Source organism: Vulpes lagopus, chromosome 2 (assembly GCF_018345385.1).
Source record: "Vulpes lagopus strain Blue_001 chromosome 2, ASM1834538v1, whole genome shotgun sequence".
NCBI classification, from domain to species: domain Eukaryota; kingdom Metazoa; phylum Chordata; class Mammalia; order Carnivora; family Canidae; genus Vulpes; species Vulpes lagopus.
The window spans coordinates 167,176,272-167,198,193 of NC_054825.1; the positions used below are offsets into that span (position 1 = coordinate 167,176,272).

General features: G+C 57.2%; 1 protein-coding gene across 1 annotated transcript; it reads right to left on the reverse strand.

The window, feature by feature from the left end:
• Positions 1-7,812: 7,812 nt before the first annotated feature.
• Positions 7,813-18,246, reverse strand: BCL3 (BCL3 transcription coactivator). The gene is made up of 9 exons (XM_041746008.1): positions 17,703-18,246; positions 15,810-15,963; positions 11,436-11,544; positions 11,097-11,301; positions 10,904-10,992; positions 10,663-10,740; positions 9,946-10,113; positions 9,705-9,822; positions 7,813-8,427 (listed from the first exon to the last, which is right to left on the reverse strand). The coding sequence occupies exons 1-9, from the start codon at positions 17,956-17,958 to the stop codon at positions 8,240-8,242; spliced, it is 1,365 nt and encodes a 454-aa protein (XP_041601942.1). The 5' UTR covers positions 17,959-18,246; the 3' UTR covers positions 7,813-8,239.
• Positions 18,247-21,922: the final 3,676 nt, after the last annotated feature.

The window sequence follows — 21,922 nt, forward strand, 5'->3', positions numbered from 1 at the left end:
GAGGGAGAAGCAGGCTCCATGCAGGGAGCCCGACATGGCACTCCATCCCAGGTCTCCAGGATCACACCCTGAGCTGAAGGCGGCGCTAAACCGCTGGGCCACCGGGGCTGCCCCACTTTATATTTTTAAAGATTTTATTTATTCATTTGAGAGAGAGAGCACATGAGTGGGGGCAGCGGAGGGGCAGAGAGAGGGAGAAGGAGACTCCCCACTGACCACTGAGCCTGATATGGGGTTCCATCCCAGGACTCCGGGATATTGACCCCAGCAAAAGGCAGATGCTTGACTGACTGAGGCACCTGGGTGCCCCTGAATTGTACACTTTATTTTATTTTTTATTTTTTTATTTTTTTATAAATTTGCTTTGAGGAATAGATTTCTTTTTAAGATTTATTTTTTTTTTTCATGAAAGACACAGAGAGAGAGGGAGAGAGAGAGAGAGAGAGAGAGGCAGAGACACAGGCAGAGGGAGAAGCAGGCCCCATGCAGGGAGCCGGATGTGGGATTCCATCCTGGGACCCCGGGGTCACGCCCTGGGCCAAAGGCAGGCGCTAAACCGCTGAGCCACCCAGGGATCCCCTGAATTGTACACTTTAAATAGTTGAATTGTATGGTGTATGTATTATATCTCAATAAAGCTATTTTTTTTAAAATTTCTGAAAAATAAAGTATTTTTTAAAAAGCGGAGGCCAGGGCACCTGGGTGGCTCAGTGGTTGAGTGTCAGCTTTTGGCTCAGGTCGTGATCCCGGGGTCCTGGATCGAGTCCCCCTGCGGGTTCCTCACAGGGAATAAAATCTTTAAAAAAAATAAAAATAAAAATAAAAAATAAAAAAGTGGAGGCCAGACCCCAGTATAACCACGAGAGGGCGCTCCAAGTACAAACTTACCTCCTCCCTTGGGAAAGTTTCTCAAGCCACGCCCCCAGACCCTGGCCACACCTCCAGGGCCCTGGCCCCGCCCCTAGGTTCCGACCGCCCTTCAGGCTGCAGCCGGCTCTTCATCCCAGCCAGGCCTCTGCGTCTGGCCACGCCCCCTGACCACGCCCCAAGGCCCGGGTCGTGCCCCGAAGCCTTGTCTGAAGCAGCAAATTCACCCTCCCAGCTTCTCAAACTCTGACCACAAATGCATGACAGATTTAGATACTCATGGAAACACAAAGCCTTAAACCTTCAACTTTTAAACCATGACTTTTTAATTTGCAATCAGTTTTTCTCTTTGGAAATGATTTCATTTTATTTATTTATTTTAAATGTTTTATTTATTTATTCATGAGAGACACAGAGAGAGAGAAAGGCAGAGATACAGGCATTGGGAGAAGCAGGCTCCATGCAGGGAGCCTGATGTGGACTCGATTCAGGGCCTCCAGGATCACGCCCTGGGCCAAAGGGAGGCTCCAAACCGCTGAGCCACCCAAGAATCCCCACATTTTATTATTTTTTTTAAGAGCACTGGCTCTGCCCTTTTTTTTAAAAAACAGATTTTATTTATTTATTCATGAGAGACACAGAGAGAGAAAGGCATAGACACAGGCAGAGGGAGAAGGAGGCTCCCTGTGGGGAGCCCCATGCAGGACCCCAGAATCACGACCTGAACCCAAGGCAGATGCTCAACCACTGAGCCATCCAGGTGTCCCCTGAAATCATTTTAAGCTTCTAGGAAAGTAGCAACAACAGGACGAAGACTTCTCATGTGGCCTTCACCCAGATTCAGCAATTGTTAACAATTGCTCGTGTGCTCTATCATTGGCTCTCTCTGCTTTTCTCCCCTCTGAAGTATTATTGGAGGGTGAGTTTCAGACATCAAGCCCCTTTGCCCCTAAACACTTATATTTCCACTCATAAGGATGTTCTCAGACACAAGTCGTAAAATCAGGACATTTGACCGCCGTACAGGACTGGTGTCTAACAGTGCAGCCTAGACTCACTTTACCAGTTTTGTCTCCAAACTATCTTTCATCGCAAAACGTTTTTTTCTCCCCAGTATTCAAACCAGGGCTGTGAGTTGTATTCAGTTTACTGTCTTCGACTCTGTCCGGTATGATTGTTCTGACTTTCTCTGTGTTTTGCAAGATTGACATTTTTGAACATGCCAGGTCAGTTCTTTTGTAAGATGTCCCCCTGGGTTTTGAGTTTATCTGATATTTCCTCATCATTAGATTTTGGTGGCAAGAATATTCCAGAAGAGATGCCGCGTCCGTCTGGGTGCATAGACCCAGACTGCGTCTCAGAAGGCACAGGATGTTGGTCATTCCATGACTGGTGACAAATTCCATTGCTTGGTTATGATGAATCCCAGAATCCTGGACCCATAAGCTCACCGAGTCAGTTTTACCCTCCCTTGGCCTCAGTTTCTTTCTTTTTTTTTTTTAATTTTTATTTATTTATGATAGTCACACAGAGAGAGAGAGAGAGAGAGAGAGAGGCAGAGACACAGGCAGAGGGAGAAGCAGGCTCCATGCACCGGGAGCCTGATGTGGGATTCGATCCCGGGTCTCCAGGATCGTGCCCTGGGCCAAAGGCAGGCGCCAAACCGCTGCGCCACCCAGGGATCCCTGCCTCAGTTTCTCTTTTTGCAAAATGGAGGCGTGGCTTACGTGAGGGTCTGCAAACACACCTAACCAGCAGATGTGTTCTGCTTCATTGGCACGCTCTTAAATTCGTTTCTCGGGAATGGCACTGGCACCGAAGATTTAGCAGATTTCACGCATGCACCTGGAAGAGACGTTCTCTGACTGAGTGTCTGGATTTACCCACGGTGGTGATAGTAAGTGAAACTTTGTAGCAGGGGCTGGGGCCCCCGAGAAATGCATTTGAAAATGTGACTTTTGGCTTTTGAATGTTAGGGCTGACTGTCAGAGACAAGGTGAGCAGGCTTGGTAGCAGTGGGTGAGGGGTGTGTGCTTAATTCTGTGAGGTCTGGGGGGCTGGAGACCCTGTATGGGGACCTCCTCCCCGCTCCTGAGTCTGCTCTTCTGCAAGGGAAGGGGGATGGTTGTGTAAGGGGGATGGGTGTGTAAGGACACGCGCCCAGTCCCAAGGTCAGGAGGCTGAGAGGGGATTTCCGTGTGTGGAGAAGCTAGATCCTTTGTTTTAGAGAAGTAACTTACCAGGGTCAGTGCTGGGTTCAGCTCTTGAACCTGGAGATAGTTTCTCTCACACAAAGAGGCTCATCACCCACCGCCTGGACTCACAAGGACGAGGAGATTCCCAGCACGCACTCTAGGATAATGGGCCAGGCCTCGCACCCATACTCTCATTAAATCCTCATCAACTCGGGGCACCCCGGGGGGCATCTGACTCTTGATTTCTGCTCAGGTCATGATCTCAGGGTCCTGGGATTGAGCCTCAGGTTGGGCCCTGTGCTCAGTGGGGAGCCTGTTTCTCCCTCTCCCTCTCCCCGCCACTCCCCCTGCTTGTGTGCTCCCTATCAAATAAATAAATAAAATCTTTAAAAAAATCCTCCTGACAAACTGGCATGGTGGCACCGTTATTATGCCTCCTTTCTACAGATGAGGAAACAGGCTCAGGCCTGAGATGTCATCTGATCAAGGTCACACAGCCAGGAAATGGAAAGGCAAGACTCGAACTCAGTCCTGACTCCAGACCCTGTGCTCTCAATGCCACACCTGCTTGTTATCCTTTCCAGTAGCCCACAACTCGTGCATGGGTGCATGCCTTGCGTGTCCAGTTAAAATAATAGTTGCAACCATGCACGGCTTTCCTGCATGGTGAGAGGGCCCCGTGATTATGAGCATGGACTTTGGAGGCACAGACCTGGGCTTGGACGGGAGATTTCCAATCTGGCTTTCAGTTTTTTTTTTAAAAATTTATGATAGTCACACAGAGAGAGAGAGAGAGGCAGAGACATAGGCAGAGGGAGAAGCAGGCTCCATGTACTGGGAGCCCGATGTGGGATTCGATCCCGGGTCTCCAGGATCACGCCCTGGGCCAAAGGCAGGCGCCAAACCGCTGCACCACCCAGGGATCCCTGGCTTTCAGTTTTTTCATCTGGAATATGGATGTTGTCATGGCCAGTAAATGGCTGCTAATATTTACGTTTCTTTCTTTCTTTTTTTTTTTTAAGATTGTATTTATTTGAGAGAGAAAAAGCACACTAGAACTGGGCGGGGGGGCGGGCAGAGGGAGAGGAAGAAAGAAGTAGGCTCCCCGCTGAGCAGGGAGCAGATGTGGGACTTGATCCCTGGACCCTAGGATCATGACCTGAGCCAAAGGCATTGCCCAACCAACTGAGCCACCCAGATGCCCCTATGTTTCTTTCTTTCTTTTTTTTTTTTTTTTTTTAAGGTTTTATTTATTTATTCATGAGAGACACACAGAGAGAGAGGCAGAGGGAGAAGCAGGCTCCATGCAAGGAGCCTGACGTGGGACTCGATCCTGGGTCTCCAGGATTAGGCCCTGGGCTGAAGGCGGTGCTAAACCGCTGAGCCACCCGGGCTGCCCAGCCCCTATGTTTCTATTTATACCGTCAAACGGGTCATACAAGGTGATATGGGACTAGATGCAGCCACAAAGAATCATGGAGGCCAGAGTAGGGGGTGGGGGTGGGGGAGGCTCATTCATCCACCCATCACTTCTCAAGGGTCTGCTTCATGCCAGGCAGTGTGCTGGCTGCTGTGGGTGGGGGGCCGCAGGGAAGAAGGCCCTGTACTGCCCTCCCAGGGCTGACGCTCTGTGGGAGAGACACTCACTGTGAGTGGCCTTATGTGTGTGTGTGGATCATCGCACAGGAAATTCTCACATGCAGCAGCTTGCAGGGCCAGTCACCCTCCATAGGGGGAATGGTGGTTCTTCCTCCCCCCAGAATACATCCCTATCCTAACCCTTGGAACTTGCGAATGTGACCTTACTTGGAAATAAGGTCTTTGCAGATGCAATTAAGGGAAGGATCTCTTGGATTATCTACGTGGGCCCTAAATCCATTGACATACATGTCCTTACAGGAGGCAGCAGAGGAGACCAGACACATCCAGGAGAGGGCAGAGGAAGATACAGCCCCGAGCCCAGGAACGCTGGAACACGGGGGCCCAGCAGCTGCTGGAAGGGGCAAGGCACCTTTGGAGGGAGTGTGGCCCTGCCAACTCCTTGATTTCGGACCTCTGGCCTCTAGAACTGCGAGAGGATAATTTTCTGTTGCTTTACGCCTCCTTGTTTGTGGCCATTTGTTACAGCAGCCCTTAGGAAGCAAGTGGACCTTCCAAGGTCAGGCACCTGCAAGGCTGCTGTGACCCAGAAGCAGGCTCAGAAACACTGGTACATGGTCCTAAACACATGCAAAGACGTACAGCCAGCTAAGTCAGGGACCAGGCGGATAGGTCACCCAGGGAGAGTGCACCCCGAAGCATGTGCATGCGAATGCATGTGCATATGTGTACGCACTCCCATGTGCATGCTCATACACTCGGCCATTCCTAACATTGTCTCCCAAGAAGATATTAATGCAGTCGGCCCCAAAGATACAACATGTCATGGAGTGGTGGCAGCAGAAATGTCACAGTGGCCAAGACAGAAGAAGAACCAGAGGTTTGGGATGCCTGGGTGGCTCTGCGGTTAAGCATCTGACTTTGGGTCAGGGCATGATCCTGGAGTCTTGGGATTGAATCCCACATCGGGCTCCCTGCACAGGACCTGCTTATGTCTCTGCCTCTCTCTCAGTGTCTCATGAATAAATGAGATTTTATTTATTTATTCATGAGAGACACAGAAGAGAGAGAGAGAGAGAAGCAGAGACACAGGCAGAGGGAGAAGCAGGCTCCACACAGAAGCCCGACATGGGACTCGATCCTGGGACTCCAGGATCATGCTCTGGGTCAAAGGCAGGCACTAAGCCACTGAGCCACCCAGGGATTCCCTTTTTTTTTTTTTTTTTAAAGAAGAGCCAGAGGTTCAGGGAGGCCCCGGAGAAAAAGAAAGAAAGGAAGGAAGGAAGGAAGGAAGGAAGGAAGGAAGAAAGGAAGGAAGAAAGAGAAAGAAAGAAAGAAAAGACTCACCACCATCATTCAGAAATGCACACACGCATGCCAATAGAATTGGACCATGGTTGGACCAGCTTCTCCCACAAGACACCCCTTTCATCAAGGTTGGGGACAGTGGAGACCAACGTGGATTTGAGTTCCTCCTTGGGGGTGCCAGCTTGTCCTCGGTCTCCTCCACCCTACATCTATCTTCCTTTCCGGTGTTCAAATCCCTGTAACAAGTCTCTGATCCATATACCCACCTCCTAGTAATGTTGCTTCTCTGACTGAAGCATGGGGTGGGCTGAATAAAGGCTCTGAAAGATACCTATATTCTAATCCCTGCGATCTGTGGAAGTTACTTTAAATGGCAAAAGAGACTTTGCAGATGTGATGAAATTAAGGATCTTGAGATGAAGAGAGGAACTTAGATTATCTCAGTGGGTCCAGTATAATTGCAGGGTCCTTCTAAGAAGGAGGCAGGAGGTCTGGGTGGAAGTGCAGATGAAGGGGCGCTTGGGTGGCTCCCTGGGTTGAGCATCCGTCATGATCTCAGGGTCACAAGATTGAGCCCCATGTCAGGCTCTGTGCTTAGCACAGAGTCTGCTTGAGATTCTCTCCCTTTGCACTTTCCTCCTGATCTCTCTTTTGCTCTATCAAATAAATTAGTAATAAAATCTTTAAAAAGGTGGGGGGGATGCCTGTGTGACTTAGCAGTTGAGCATCTGCCTTCAGCTCAGATCATGATCCTGGGGCGCTGGGATTGAGTCCCGCATTGGGCTCCCCACAAGAAGCCTGCTTCTCCCTCTGCCTATGTCTCTCTCTCATGAATAAATAAATAAAATATTTTTAAAAAGTGCAGATGGAAGCAAGAGGTCAAAGTGATAGAAGGGACCATGAGACAAGGAATGCAGCCTCTAGAAGCTGAAAAAGGCAAGGAGGTGGATTCTTCCCTAGAGCTTCCAGAAGGAAACAGCCCTGCTGACACTTTGACATTGGGCCAATAAAACTGATTTTGGACTTCTGACCTCTAGAACTGTAAGTGAATCAATCCGTTATTTTAAGCCACTAAATTGGTGGTTTTTTGTGACAGGGGTGATGGGAGATGAATACAAATGTTAAAGAAGTGACACATCCACAGAGTTAAGACCCAAACATTGTTATGTCAGGGGGGCTCTGGAATTGCTGAGTCAAACACATGGTGGACCAAGCAAGGCAGTCATACAAAGAATCACACGATGACCACAGGTTTCAATGTTGGGAACACTCACAACTGCTACACACACACACACACACACACACACACACACACACACACACACACAGGCCCAGAGACCATCAATCACATGACAGTCAGCTCCCACACAACTGGGACCCACAAACCTCAGAAACACACACATACAAGGGGCACCCGGGGAAGCTCAGTGGTTGAGCCTCTGCTTTCGGCTCAGGTCATGATCCTGGGGTCCTGGGATCGAGTCCCGCAGGAAGCCTGCTTCTCCCTCTGCCTGTCTCTCTGCCTTTCTCTGTCTCTCATGAATAAACACACACACACACACACACACACACACACACACACACACACACATGCAGACACCCGGGGTCACTATGGAATCTGAAATGGTGCCCCGGAAAGATGTCACACACTACGTCGTCCCCAGAAATGGTGGCACAGTGACACAACAGAATGGGCAAACTAGAAGTGCCAGGGTCACCCACACATACCATCATTACCATCATCCCACTCATGGAGTCAGCGGGGTAGGACGTACAGCTGTGCACACACACAAACACACTTCCTCCAGACCTCCCGTGAAAGAGGCCCTGCCAAGCCAGGGTATGGTACAAAAATAGTTTATTACAAAAGAAATCCAACCAAAATGCCTAATAATTTACATTGTTATCAGTGCCTGGCTATGGCCCATCTCCCCCTCCTCACCCAGCTGGGGGGGTGGGGGGAGGGGAGTGACTATTCCCTGGTTCCACCAGCTCTGGGGGAGGAGAAGGAATCTGGGTGGAATTCCAGACAGGGGACTGGCGCCTGAGAATAACAGGGGTAAAAGGCCTGGGGGGCCACAAGTTGAGTGGAGGCAGGAGAATATCTTTGCTCAGAAGAGGGGGCTTATGGGTACATGCTTGTGCCTCTGTGCAAATCCTGGTCCTGAAGGGGGGGGGCAGAGTAAGGTCTTCACAGTTTCTAGGAGGGTTGACCCCACAGGGCAGGGAGGTCCCTCCGCATGAGTCTGAGATCTGCCCCCCCATCCCTCTCAGCTGCCTCCTGGAGCTGGCGAGGGAGGCACTGGCCGGCCAGGGGCTCGGAGGACCCCAGCGAAGGGCAGGAAGGCAGGTGGAGATGAGGGAGGAAGGAAGAAACTGGGGGGAGCCATGGGGAATCCAGGCGGGTCCTTGGGAGGAGACTGGGAGGGCGAGGAGGAGGGGGACGCAGAAAGGAGACCTGTGGGGAGAAGAAAGCGGTGAGCACCAGATCTGGACACAAGGTGCTAGGCCTGCTCTGGGGGTCTGGGGGAGGGTACAGGGGCCTGGAAGCTTCCGGGGGAGGAGGGGAAGGGGTCTGGAGGGTTCCAGGGGAGGAGGGAAGGGGGCCTGGAGGGTTGAGGAGAGGAGGGGGCCTGGAGGGTTCTGGGGGAGGAGGAAGGGGGCCTGGAGGGTTGAGGAGGGGAGGGGGCCTGGAGGGTTGGGGGGGGAGGGAAGGGGGCCTGGAGGGTTGAGGAGGGGAGGGGACCTGGAGGGTTCTGGGGGAGGAGGGAAGGGGACCTGGAGGGTTGAGGAGGGGAGGGGGCCTGGAGGGTTGGGGGGGCAGGGAAGGGGGCCTGGAGGGTTGAGGAGGGGAGGGGGCCTGGAGGGTTCTGGGGGAGGAGGGAAGGGGACCTGGAGGGTTGAGGAGGGGAGGGGGCCTGGAGGGTTGGGGGGGGGGGGCAGGGAAGGGGACCTGGAGGATTGAGGAGGGGAGGGGGCCTGGAGGGTTCTGGGGGAGGAGGAAGGGGGCCTGGAGGGTTGAGGAGGGGAGGGGGCCTGGAGGGTTCTGGGGGAGGAGGGAAGGGGACCTGGAGGGTTGAGGAGGGGAGGGGGCCTGGAGGGTTGGGGGGGGCAGGGGAGGGGGCCTGGAGGGTTGAGGAGGGGAGGGGGCCTGGAGGGTTGGGGGGGCAGGGAAGGGGGCCTGGAGGGTTGAGGAGGGGAGGGGGCCTGGAGGGTTGGGGGGGGCAGGGAAGGGGGCCTGGAGGGTTGAGGAGGGGAGGGGGCCCTGGAGGGTTGGGGGGGGCAGGGAAGGGGGCCTGGAGGGTTGAGGAGGGGAGGGGGCCTGGAGGGTCTGGGGGAGGAGGGAAGGGGGCCTGGAGGGTTGAGGAGGGGAGGGGGCCTGGAGGGTTCTGGGGGAGGAGGAAGGGGGCCTGGAGGGTTGAGGAGGGGAGGGGGCCTGGAGGGTTCTGGGGGAGGAGGGAAGGGGACCTGGAGGGTTGAGGAGGGGAGGGGGGCCTGGAGGGTTGGGGGGGGAGGGAAGGGGGCCTGGAGGGTTGAGGAGGGGAGGGGGCCTGGAGGGTTGGGGGGGGCAGGGAAGGGGGCCTGGAGGGTTGAGGAGGGGAGGGGGCCTGGAGGGTTCTGGGGGAGGAGGGGAGGGGACCTGGAGGGTTCCAGTGCGGGAGGGAAGGGTACACAGGCCTGGAGGGTTGTGGGGGGAGGCGCTGAGAAGTTGGTGGCAGGGAGCTGGGTCCTCACCGTTGGAGCTGAGGAGGCTGCTGCTCTCGGGGGAGGTGGTGGCGCTGCGTTCCGGCGAGGGCTCTGGCTGTGACGCGGGCGCCGGCCGGGTCGCCTTCCCCCTCAGGATGTCGATGACCTGTAGGGAGATGGGGGTCACCACCGGGCGGCTCCACGGGGGCTCTCACGCGGCGGGCGTCGCCTGGGGTCGCGTCAGCGTCAGCGCCCGCCAGGCCCCGGCGCCCGCTCCCCGCGCACTCACCCGGCGGCTGCGCGCCACCATGAGCGGCGTGTCGTTGTGGCAGTTCTTGAGGCCGCTGTCGGCGCCGCTGCGGACCAGCGTGCGCACCAGCGGGAGGAGCCCGCGGCCGGACGCCGAGTGCAGCGCCGAGCTGCCCGAGTACATCTGCGCGTTCACGTTGGCGCCGTGCTGCGGGGCGGGAGGGCCGGGTCAGGAGGGGCGGCGGGGACGGGACGGCCACCGCGGGGGGTGCACGGCGGGGGGGGGGGGGGGCGGGGCGGGCCGAGCCCCCACCGAGGCCAGGACCCCGACGGGTGCAGCTCCGCGGTGGGTGACGGAAGGCTGGAAGCCAGGGCCCGGGCTGACCACCCGGGGCTGGACGCGGCCGCTCGGCCCCGGTCCCGGCCCGCCCGAGGGGGGGCGCCCTCGGAGGAAGGAAAGGTCCAGAGTCGAGGCGGGCGGAAGGACAGCGCGGGAGGCAGGGTGAGCAAGGCCGTCGTCGCTGCAGGGCCTGGCTCGTTTTGGGGGCGGGGGAAGGCAAGCGAGAAGGCCCCGGCCAGGAGGGCAGCCTCGGGGCTGAAGTCAGAGGGTTGACACGAGGCCTAGAAGGAAGGGGCAGATCTGGAAGCGCAGCCAGAGCGGGGCCAGAGCTGGAGGGCAGGCGGCTGCCAGGGCCGGGGCGACCGCGGGGCTGGCGCCGGAGCAGAGTGGGGAGAGGCCCGCGCAGGCGCGACCCACCTGCAGCAGCAGCTGCACCATACTAAGGCTGTTGTTTTCCACTGCGTGGATGAGCGGGGAGCGGCCGCTTTTAATGTCCTGCAGGAGGGAGGGAAGCTCTTTGAGCCTCTCCGAGCTCTGCCCAATCAGCCGGCGGCCCGTATCCCAGGCTCTTGGTCCAGCACCTCAATCCCCACCCCACCCACTCGCGGTCTCCCACGCGAGCCCCGCCCCCACGCTCCTCCCGGCCGCGCCTGCTCACCACCGCGTCGATGTCAGCCCCTCGCTCCAGCAAGAGCAGCACGGCTTCGGGGCACTGCATGTTCACGGCCACGTGCAGGGCGGTGAGCCCTGAGGTACAGGAATTCTCAGTTAACCTGGGGCAGGGGCGCTGGACCCCGGAAGGACCTCAGGTCTTGCCAGACAGCCCCACCGGCGCCGGGGTAGGTGCTCACCGTCGTAGTTGCGGGCCTCCAGGTCCACGGTGCCCGGGGCTGCGCTGTCCAGAAGGGCCCGCAGGCAGGTCGGGCTGCGGTGCTCACAGGCCAGGTGGGCTGCCGTCTGGCCATGGCGGTCCAGGGCCATGGGACTGGCACCCGCCATCACTAGGAGCCGCACCATAGATGGCAGTGTGGTGATCACAGCCAGGTGTAGCGGTGTCTGTGGAACAGAGACTATGAGGAACCTGCTTGGGCCTGTGTCCCCAGTCTTGTCTCTGAGGATCTCCGAGTCTGGATCCCCAGCTTCTAGGACTTAGTCCTCTCTTCCATCCGATCCAAGCCCCCCAGGCTCACCTGCCGCAGGTTGTTGTAGATATCTAGCTCTCGGCCCCCATGCTGGAAGAGGTTGACAAGCCGATGTACAGCTGGCAGGTTGCCCTGCACCACCGCAATGTGGAGTGGCCTGGGGGTAGGGGATCACAAGCATTAGGGGTGGTCATCTCTCACCTCCATACGCTGAGTGGTGCTAACTCCCAACATGTGCTGGGGAGTTTGAAAGTATATGCAGAATCCACCCACTTTTCCTGACCCTCACTCACTCCCTCCCTCCCGGTTCAGCCACCATCACCTCCCTCCTGGACTGCTCCCTCCTCACTAGCCTCCCTGCTACCACCTCTGCCCTGCTGTCTGTCTCCCACATAGCAGCGAGAGAGACCCTTTTGCAACCTAAATCAGGTCAAGTGCCACTTCTGCTCAGAACTCTCAGAATCAAGGCCAAACAGGCCCCGTGTGATCTTGCCTCCCCTCTTCCATCCCTTTGATTTCTTCTCCATCTGCTCTCTTCATTCTGCTTGGCTTCCTTGCTGTTCCTCAAGCAAAACTAGCATGCTTGCCCCTCAGGGCCTTTGTTTTTTTTGCCCCTCAGGGCCTTTGCATTGGCTGTTCCCTCTGCCTGGAACAGTCATCCCCCAGATAATCTGCACTGCGTAGTTCCCCTCATTTGGGCCTCTGCTAAAATGGTATGGCCACCTCCCCTTCCCCCCTCTCCTGCCTAATTTTCCTCTACATCATCACCCAACATTGTAGTTTGTTTCCTGTCTGAATCTCCGAAGCTAGAATGTCAGCTCCACCAGGGCAGGGCATTTTGTCTGCTTTGGTCACTGCCCAGTGCCTAGGACTGCAGCTGGTGCTGAGCAGGTGCTCCACAAACATGCACTGAATAAATGAATCCATCACACTGATCCCTGGCCATCCTTGAGGCCGGTGAGCTTGTTCCCACCTCTCTCTAGGGCCCCAGGGAAGTTCTCTCCATCTGTTGTGACTGCATGTTACTCTCAGCCTCCAACCCAGAAGCATTTGTGTGGAGGAATTTTTGCCCAAAGGGGAGGTGGGACGTACTGGGATGGAGTCATTGTTCTGGACACTGGCTGCACAACTCAGATTCCCTCCTTCCGGACCGAAGGACTCACTCTCCCAGCTTCTGGGAAGGTTGTCGCCTATCAGCTCTCTCCGGGAATTACCCTCTGCTGAAAAGCACTGCTTGCCTGGGTCATGAGTGGGGGCAGCTGCCATCCCGTGGCATCCAGTGACTGGTCAGTGCTGGCATAGAGGGCCTAGCCTTCTGGCCCCATCTCTAGAGGCCACAGCAGCTGCTCTATTCCCCATTGGACAGCTAAGGCCCTGCTGAGACTCCCAACAGCCCTATTTCTGCCCAGTTCTTCCTTCATCCCCACTGGCATGGATCTGGAAAATATTTCCCAACAACCAGAGCCATGCTAAGGCAGGTGAACCTTCCCATTGTGAAATGTGCTTCCAGAATCCGCATTTTAAACTAGCTCTCTAAGTGCTTCGGTGACGGGTGACGGTAGAGAGAGAGAGATCGTGCAGGAACCTCAACCCCGCCGCCCCGCCCCCCGCCGCCCCCGCTCCCGGGGCTGGTGGCTTTGGGGGGCTAACCCGGCCAGGGTTGCAGCTGTTTGTGCTAGAGCAAAGTCACGTGCCCCTCCGGTTTTCTCCTTGGTACCTTACAGCCCACAGTAGCGCCCACCTCCCAAGAGGAGCTGTGCAGGTGAAATGCGGAACCTGGATCCCAATCGTGAAAGCCAAATTTAAAAGGAAAATGTTGGGGGAGGGGCGGACCTAGGCCTGGGGGTTGGGGGGGTGGGGGTGGGCGGAGAAAGGCTCCTTTCCCTCCCTCCATCTCCCAGGAAGCCTGGCCTGGGTCCCTCTCGGGGCGGGCGGGGTTAAGTGAGGGCAGAGGGAGCGAATGATTTCAGAGAAACCGTCCAGGCCTGAGTTCCCATAAACGCGCGGGCTGCAGGGGGTGGGGCGGGGCTGGAGGAAGTGGGGACGGGAGGGGCGGCCCAGCCCTCGGACTTCCAGTAACAGGTCTGCTGGGCGGGGCTCCGCTTCCTGCTCCCGGGGGAGGGAAGCCTCCCGCCGGGGATCTACCCCGGCCACCCCCGGCACCCCCACTTCCATCCTTGCGTGGGGTGGAGCAGGAGGGAGGCCAAACAAAAAGACCAAGCTTTCCTGGGTGGGGGGTGACGGGGAGGACCCCAAGTTTTCCAGCCTAAGGGCCCCTTTGGAACTCCACCCTTCTGAGCTCTGCCTCCAGCTGGCTCCCTATCCCCCATATCCCGGCATCCACCCCCGAGATCTCTTAGGACCCGAATACGGTGCCCTAACTCTGCAGATACCAGCTTCCCCAGTCGCTGGACCGTGTTCCTTAACGCCTCAGGGGTCAAGGAATACAGTACCCCGACCTCTGCTCTTCTCTACCTTCCCAGTGCCCCGAGATTCTTGCTCTCTCGAGTCCCTAGAAGTCCAGGTTCCCACGAAGCTCTGCTGCTTTGGGGACCCAGACTTAGCGTGTCCCCCTCCCCCACCCCCAGGCTAGCCAGCTGTCCATTCCGGTAAGGTCTCGGCCCCAGCGGAAAGGGGTTAAGGTTAGACTGAACGCCAGGAGGGGGAGGCTGCGAGTGAGTGACGGCTGCTGACGTGGGGGAGGCAGAGCAGCTGGGCTGCGGTCAAGTTCTGCGGGAAGGGATTTCCCCCAACAGGCAGCTGAGGCTGAAGTGTTTGCTTTGGAGGGGAGGGGGGAGAGCGGGGGAGGGCATGGGAGGGCGGGTGGGGCGCAGCATTTGAGGCTGGTTGTGCCAAGGGCCTTCTGCACCCTGCATTCGCAGGCTGCAAACAAATCACCCCTGGGGGCAGATACAAATAAAATGTATTTAACAGATGACCCCAGAGGTACCCACAGTGGGAGGGAACTAGTTTTATTCAGCCTTTTAGGTATCTTGGGCACTTTCTCCTGCTTGGACTCACAGGATGGCCCACAACCACCCCGGGGAGCTCTGTTAGAACACCCCATCCCCCTGCATAGAGGACCTACTGTGTGCTTGGCCCTGGTCTATGTTCTTTGCGCATGGGCATCAACTGCACTGAATCCTAATTTTCATAGGTCCTGTATGAGCCCCGATTTCCAGAAAGGGAAAATCTGAGGCTCAGGGATGTGAAGTCACAAGTTGGCCAGTGATGGCCCCTTTTTCTGCAGCAATGAGCCTGTCCATTCCATCCCTACCTTTGGTTTCCAGTCCCCAAACCAATTCCCAGGTAAGCGCTTTATAGAAGAGATTTCTTGTGTGCCTCACAGACTTTTACACGCTTACAGTTCTTGTTTTTGACAGGGGAAAACTCTGGCCGAGAACGGTGAGAATGTGGCCAGCTGAAATTCAAACCTAGGTGGAGAAGTAATAATTGATGGTCAAGTGTGTTGAGCGCTGACTATGCACTGGGCACAGAGCTAAACCTTCCTCGCAGGGGTTCTCAGCGGCCTCAAGGGCACGTTTCAACTGCAGGTGATGATGAACTATGGAATTTGTGAAATCGGTTTAAGGGATCCTCAAATCAATCGACTGACCTCTGACCCTGAAACAATGGAAGAGTCTAGAATAGAAAATACAAAGTAGAGCCCGTCTATTAAGGGGGTCTCGTGTTCTGCGCAATTTTTACTTCTATGTGTGTACGTGTGGGTTTAACATAAAGTATATAATAGCAATGATATTAATGAGTACTTACTGAGTTCTTATAACCTACCAGGCTCAGTGCTAAGAGCTTAACATGTATAATTCATATATAACAAATCAGTCAATGAAATATCTTTCTCCTGTTTGGATTTTTAAAAAGAATTTTGGGGTATATTTGGGTACCTTTGATTGTTTTATTTTTTAAAAATCATCCCCAGGACGCCTGAGTGGCTTAGTGGTTGATCATCTGCCTTCCGCTCAGGGTGTGATCCCAGGATCGGGGATCAAGTCCCATGTCTGGCTCCTTGCATGGAGTCGGCTTCACCCTCTGCCTTTGTCTCTGCATCTCTCTCTCTGTCTGTCTCTCTCTGTCTCTCATGAATAAATAAATAAATAAATAAATAAATAAATAAATAAATAAATCTTTAAAAAAAAGTTATCCCCATACCCAATGTGGGGCTTGAACTCACGACCCTGGGATCAAGAGTTGCATGTTCTAGCGACGGAGCCAGCTGGGTGCCCCTCTCATGCTTGGATTTGGATAAAAATTTTGTAGCTGCCTGCTTCAAAAACAGTCCTAGGAGGTAAGCGCCCTCAGGTTGCCCATTTTTCAGAGAGGAAGCTGAGTGCCCCTGTGTGGTGGGGGGTGAGGTGGGTGGAGGGCTGGCTCTTCCATTTATGGGGGGGGGGCTTTACTCACGTGTCTCCGTCCTCATCTGCATGGGTGGCCACAGCGATGTCAGCCGACAAGGGATGTTCCATGGAGTACACCATGGAGTACAGGGGCGTAGGCAGGTTCAGGAGAGGGAAGAGGGAGCCCATATTCGGGGTGGGGTATATGGGAAGTAAAGGTCCTGGACAGAAGGAAGGACAAGGGTGAGGCCAAGCTCTCAGACCCTCAACCCAACCCCTACCTCCAGACCTTCGCTCCTGCTGCCCTGTTTGCTAAGGTCCCTTTTGCATTTCATACCAGGCCCGAAAGGCGCAAGACAAAGTGGCCTTTCACATCCATCTGGGGTCCAGCAGCTTCCCCCTTCACTGTCCGTGAGCCCTGGTCACTGTCATTATCACTTATCTCTTCATGTGTCTGACTCCCCATCTCCTCCTAGACAGAGTTCCTTAAGGACAGGCCTGAGCCCCATCATCACCCAGCAGGGGGACCTCAGGGCCTGTTTGCCTAGTAAATTTGTGACTGAGGGAAGTAAGAATGGATGAAACTCTGGGTGTTGGGTGACTGTGTAGAGAGTTGGGGAGAAGGGTGGGTCGGTCAGAAGGACACGAACGATGTCAGATGCCAACCATGGCAGCAGTTGAAGCCATATCCACCCATCACACATATGGGGAAAACTGAGGCCTGGGTTCTCATCCAGGGAATGGGAAAGAGGAGGCAGTGGCAAGCCTCCTGATGCACACCCTGAGGTTTTCTAACTTGCTCTACTCTGATGGTGTGGAAGGTGCAGGAACTGGGCCAAAGTTTGGAGGCTCTAGGCATGGGCTTTCTGCAGCTTTGGGGCCACTCAGGGATGGGTGATGTGGGGACAGCTGTGGTAAGGGATGCCCCTTCATTGAGATCAGGGATGGAGACAGGGTGGGGAGAATGCTGTTTGGCCTCCCCTCTCATCTCCCCAAAGGGGGCCCCCATTCATGCACCCCCAGGTTGGAGACCCTTGTATCTCCAGTACCGGGCCTTGGTATCCTGCAGCTTTTTGCCTGGACACCCCTTAATTCTTCATCCTGACCCTAAATCCTTCACTCCCAGAATCCCCCGGTCCTGCCCCCCATTCCTAGAACCCTCCATTCCCAAGCCTTGACTTTGTGACCACCTGACTTCGTGACCTCCAATGAGACCTTGAGCCTGTGTGACCATACATAACTGGTGCCCAGGACCCCAGATTCTCTGTCCTGCTGGCTCCTCAGGACCCCTACTATCTGGGTCTGTTTCCTTGGATCCTTGTGATTCCAGATATTGGGGTGCTTAAACTCTGTTCTCCTGATTCCCACCAGTCCCTGAGACCATGGTTCCTGAGATTTTGATGTGCTGACACCCCCCATATCTGAATTCTTAGAACCCGAGTCACTGTTTCTCTGACTTCCTTTGACACCACATACCTGGATGCCAGGAACCCCAGTTTCTTGGGCCAAAGCACTGAGTCTTTATAATCCTCTATTGAGGATTCTGGGTTCTAAGGAGCTTATAACTCTGTGTTCTTGGGACTATAGGCTCTGCCCCCTTGATTCCGCAAGAATCTGTCCCTATCTGTCCTGCTGGGCACTGTCCCCTGGGTCTTCCTATCCGTGGCTTTCAGACTGGGCTCTGTCCCCCAGAGCCCCCTGACACCCGGTGTCCTGGGACCCCCTATCTGTCCGAAGGCACTGCCCCCTGAGGTTCCCATGACCGTGTCCCCGGACCTCAGGCTCTGCTCCCTCGCAGCTCCCCGGAGCCCGAGGTCCTTGGGACCTCGGATTCCGTGGCCCCTGTTTCTCAGCTCCCTGGGGAGCCCCTGTACTTGCATCCTGATCTCTGTTGCCTGGCTCTGGTGACCCTGCGCCCTGTCTGACCCCCACCTGGCCCGGACCCGGGGGAGCCACTCACCCTGGTAGTAAAGCGCCTCTGGCCGGGCCAGTCCGTGGGGGGCCGCGGGGACCGCCGGGGAGTCGGGGCCGCCGCCCAGGGGATCCGGGCCGACTAGTGGGCCCGCGGCGCCGCGGGGGGCGGCGGGTTCCGGGGAGGGCTCGCGCAGAGGGCGCTTGCGGAGCGGCAGCGCGGCGCCCGGGGGCCCGGCGGCCTTGGGCCGGGTGCGCAGGTCCACGGGCCCCTCGTCCATGGCCCCCGCGGGGCATCGGGGCATGGGGCCGCCGGAGACGGCGGCCGAGCGGGCGGCCGGAGCGCTGCTCGGCTCGGCGGCACCGGAGGGTGGCTGCGCCGGGCGCCGGGACTTCCCCTGCCGCCGGCTGAACTGAAGGGACTTTTGTCGGCCGGGGCGGTGCCGGCCGCCCGCCTCCCCGCCCCCGGCCCCCCCGGGGCCACCCGTCCGCCCCAGGGGTTTCCTGGACCCGCCGCCGCTCCCGCCGCCCCGCGGTGCTGCCCTCCGAGCGTCCCGCCCGCGCCGCGCCCCGCGCCCGCCCCCTCCCCCTCCCGACCCCGCGGCGCCCCCGGCGGCCGGGCCCGGGCGCTGGTGGGGGGGGCCGGGGGCGGGGCCGGGGCCGGGGTCCCCACCCCTGCGGCTGCGGGCCTCTCGGGGCCTCTCGCGGGCGCTGCCTCAGTGCTTTGCTCTTTCTGGCTACTTGTCCCTATCTCTGTCTCTGCCCCGCGGTCTGGAGAGGTCTTTCTGGGTGTCTCGCTCTCTGTCTCTTTTCTCTGTGCCTCTCACCATCTCTCTGTCTCTTGGGTACGGTCTGATCTCAGCTTCTCCCACAGGGAGGGGTTCCAGGAGGCCCCGGGCTCCCTAGGACGCGGGTTCGAGTCCCGACTCCCACTTCCTCGCCGGGGTGACCTTGACCAGGCACTTCCCTCCGCCGAGCCGTTTCCTCCTTTGCGGGAGGAAAAAGACGCACCCAGGTCAGGGACTGCCCTCGGCAGGCGCCCAGAGCGCGGAGGCTAGTGCCTGCCATCCCTCTGCCTGCCCCGTCGCCAGCCCGGCCTCCTCCGTGTGTCCCAGCCGTGCGTCAGAACTTCGCTTCAGGGGAGGGGGTGCGCAGAGGAACAACCAGGGGGTCTCGGCCTGAAGGGCCCCTCTACCCGGCTCGAGCTTCTGCGCGAAGAGATCGATCGGGAGAGACCCGGGGAGGGCGAGACGAGAAAGACAGCAGGGGACGTGGAGACGCGGCGCAGAGTCGGGCTACGGGGCCCGGGGTGCGGGGTGGGGGGGTGGGGGGCGGTCTGGCTGCCCCTTCCCCCCACGTTCCCCTCCCCTCCGGGCGGGCTTGGTGGGTGGGGAACAGGCCGGGCGGGTTGGGGGCCTGACTCAGAGGCCGCCCGGAGCTGGGGGGCGGGGCGGGGCGGGGCGGGGCGGGGCGGGGCTTCCCCGAGGCCCCGCCCCGCCCCTTCTCTCCGCCCCGGGGAGGGGCCGCCTCGGCGCGGGGCTTTCCCGGATTTCCCTTGGGGCGGGGCCGTCGCTGGGGTTGAGTCCGGGTCACTGAGTTACGGGAGGCCAAGGGGGAGGCTTTGGGGATTTAGGGGGGGGCGCGGAGGAATGGGGGCCGCACTACGGATCTGCCCAGGGGCACACAGGCCCCCCCGTGCTTGTAGCGTCCCCCGGTATCTGCAACGCTGTCCCTCCGGCCCCCGTCTCCGGCCGCCCCGCCCCCATCTCTTTTTGTCTCCCAATCTCTGCCTGTGTCTCTGGGCCCCTGAAAGTGGGTGTGGGGCCCCGGCCCCCCGGGAAGGGACTTTGCCCAGGACTCGGGCCCCGCCCCAAGTGGATCGTTAACCCGGGATGTGAGGAGCAGCTGTGGGCAGAGAGAGGCCTCACCCCTTCCCCCTTCTCTGCTTTCTGCCTCTCTCTCTCTCTCTGGTCCCGCCCGCCCCCCACCCTCTCCTTGGCCCATGTAATGGGGAAACAAGGCCTGGGGCTTGCCCCCTGTGGGACCTCAGACAAGTCTTTTGGGACTCAGTTTGGCCTTCTGGCAAATGGGGTCAGTGTCCACCCCTGCCTCCTCGTGTTGGGGGAGCTTCACCCGGGGAAGAAGTGAAGGAGTTGGGTTGGAAAGTTTGGGTGCTGCCGCTCGTGTCCCCCCAGAGCTCACCTGTGGGGGACTCTCAAACAGCGCAGGGTGGTATATGGAGCATCACCCCACTGCACAAAAGGGGAAGCTGAGCCTCCGGGGGGGCGGGGCTTGTCAAGGTGGTGACCCTACGAGGTAGGATTGGAAAGACACCCAAGTTCCTCCTACTCCCCCCGTCTCTCTGTAGCAGGTGGAAGAATGGCTTTGGGCCTAGGCAGGACTGGCCTAGAGGGCGTTTGGAAGGGCAGAGAGAGAGAGAGAGGGAGAGTGCTGGCGGTGCTTAGTCTGAGGATGGATGAAGGATAAAAGTCTGAAGGAGGAGGCTTGGAAGGAGGAAGACAGTTCTGAGAGAGTACATGGTCCCAGGGAACGGGAGAAGGGAGAGAGAAAGGGTCTGAGGGAGGATGAGGGGTTGAGGGAGAGCATGAATGTCTGAGGGAGGAGGGTCTCAGAGAGGTGAAGGAGTTCTGAAGGAGGAGGCACTGTCTGAGAAGAACCAAGAAGAGAGCAGCTCTGAGGGAGGAGCAGAGTTGGGGTGGGGGGTGTTCTGAGGGAAGAGGAGCTTTGAGGGTGAAGACCTGAGGCTCTGAGGATGGACAGCAGGGTCTGAGGGAGGAGGAGCAGTTTGAAGAGGGCCTCCTTGGGGCAGACAGAGGAGAGGCGAGGAGAGGCGTGCTTGGGACCAAGCAGGGACTGAGGGAAGGGAAGAGAAGGGAGGCCTGGAGTCAGCCCCGCCCTGCAGCTGTCTAATTTCCCAGAATCTTCTACTGCTCAGGAAAGTCCCAGCTCCCTCAACCACCTCCCTCCAGTGTCGGGAATGGAGGATGCGGTACCAGGATGGCTGCCCCCTCCTTTCCCCCCTGGCTCCTTGCACCCCCGGCGGGGAGAACTAGGGTCTCCCCTCTCTGGCCTTGAGCTCTGGAGGCCCCCTGCTGGCAGGGGCAGTCCCCGATGAGTCCCAGAAACTTCCCAGAGAGAGCCTGGAAGTCCTGCATGGTGTCTAACCACTTTCCCTCATGCAGGCCGCCCTTTGTAACTGTACTGTATCTGTATTTGGATATTTGTATCCAAAATTTTTCCTCCCTCCTACTGCTTCTTCCCTTCTCATCCTCCCCCACATCCCTCCCTGGTGGGGCGGGGAAGGAAGGGCCAAGAATGTACCCGTTAAAGGTCCTGAGAAGGAAGAAAGTTCCAGCTAGAAGGCCGTGGGCCTGGGGCATCTTCCTTGCTCTTGGGGCCTTTCCAGACCCTGGGCTCCCATCGGCTTCATTCATGGGCCTTTTGCTGTTCTGATGCTTGCTCCCCGCTGAGGCCTGGGTGCAAGTCCTGTCTTCTATTTTCATGAGCTGTGTGACTTCCAACACACTTACTTGACTGTATCCACAAAGCAGACTAAATCAAGAAACTAGTGCTTCCATCCCACAGGGCCTGGTGTGTAGGAAGTGCTGGATGCAACGTGGCTGCAATTATTATTAGTCTTATTATAACCCCAGGAACAATAATTTTTATCATTACCAATCAGTCATGAAGTCTCCACAGCTGGACCCATTTCACTGAGGAAATTAGGATCCTTCCTGATGGGCTTGGGGACCTGGGTTTGAGGCCCAGCTCTGCTGTGTCTGAGCTGGGTGACCTTGGATGGGTGGCTTTCCCTCTCTGCACCTTTGTTGTGACTTTATAGGTGGGGGGAGTTAACAGCTCCTGCCTCACAGGATCGCTGAGCAGATGGAGGCCAGGGGTGCAGAAGGAATGAAGGAATGAATGCCGCCCATTCTTGTCTCCATAGTGCCTGCCTTAACTCATCAGGCCAGGCCTTCCTTGGCACCCCTCTCTATCCAGAGATGAGATAAGATGGACCCATTCACTGTGGGCTGAGCTCCCACTAGGAACTGGCCCACTTGATCCTCTTGACACCTTGTGAGGAAATCCAACCCCCACCCCCCCCATTTTACAGAGAAAGAAGTGAGCAGAGAGGAGTGAAGTCACTGCCCAGGGTCATATGGCAAGACACGCACGGAGTGGAGGGAGTATCGAGACTTTCTGCCAGATCTCTGTGTCCCCTGATTGCTGCCTGCGCTGACCTGGGAG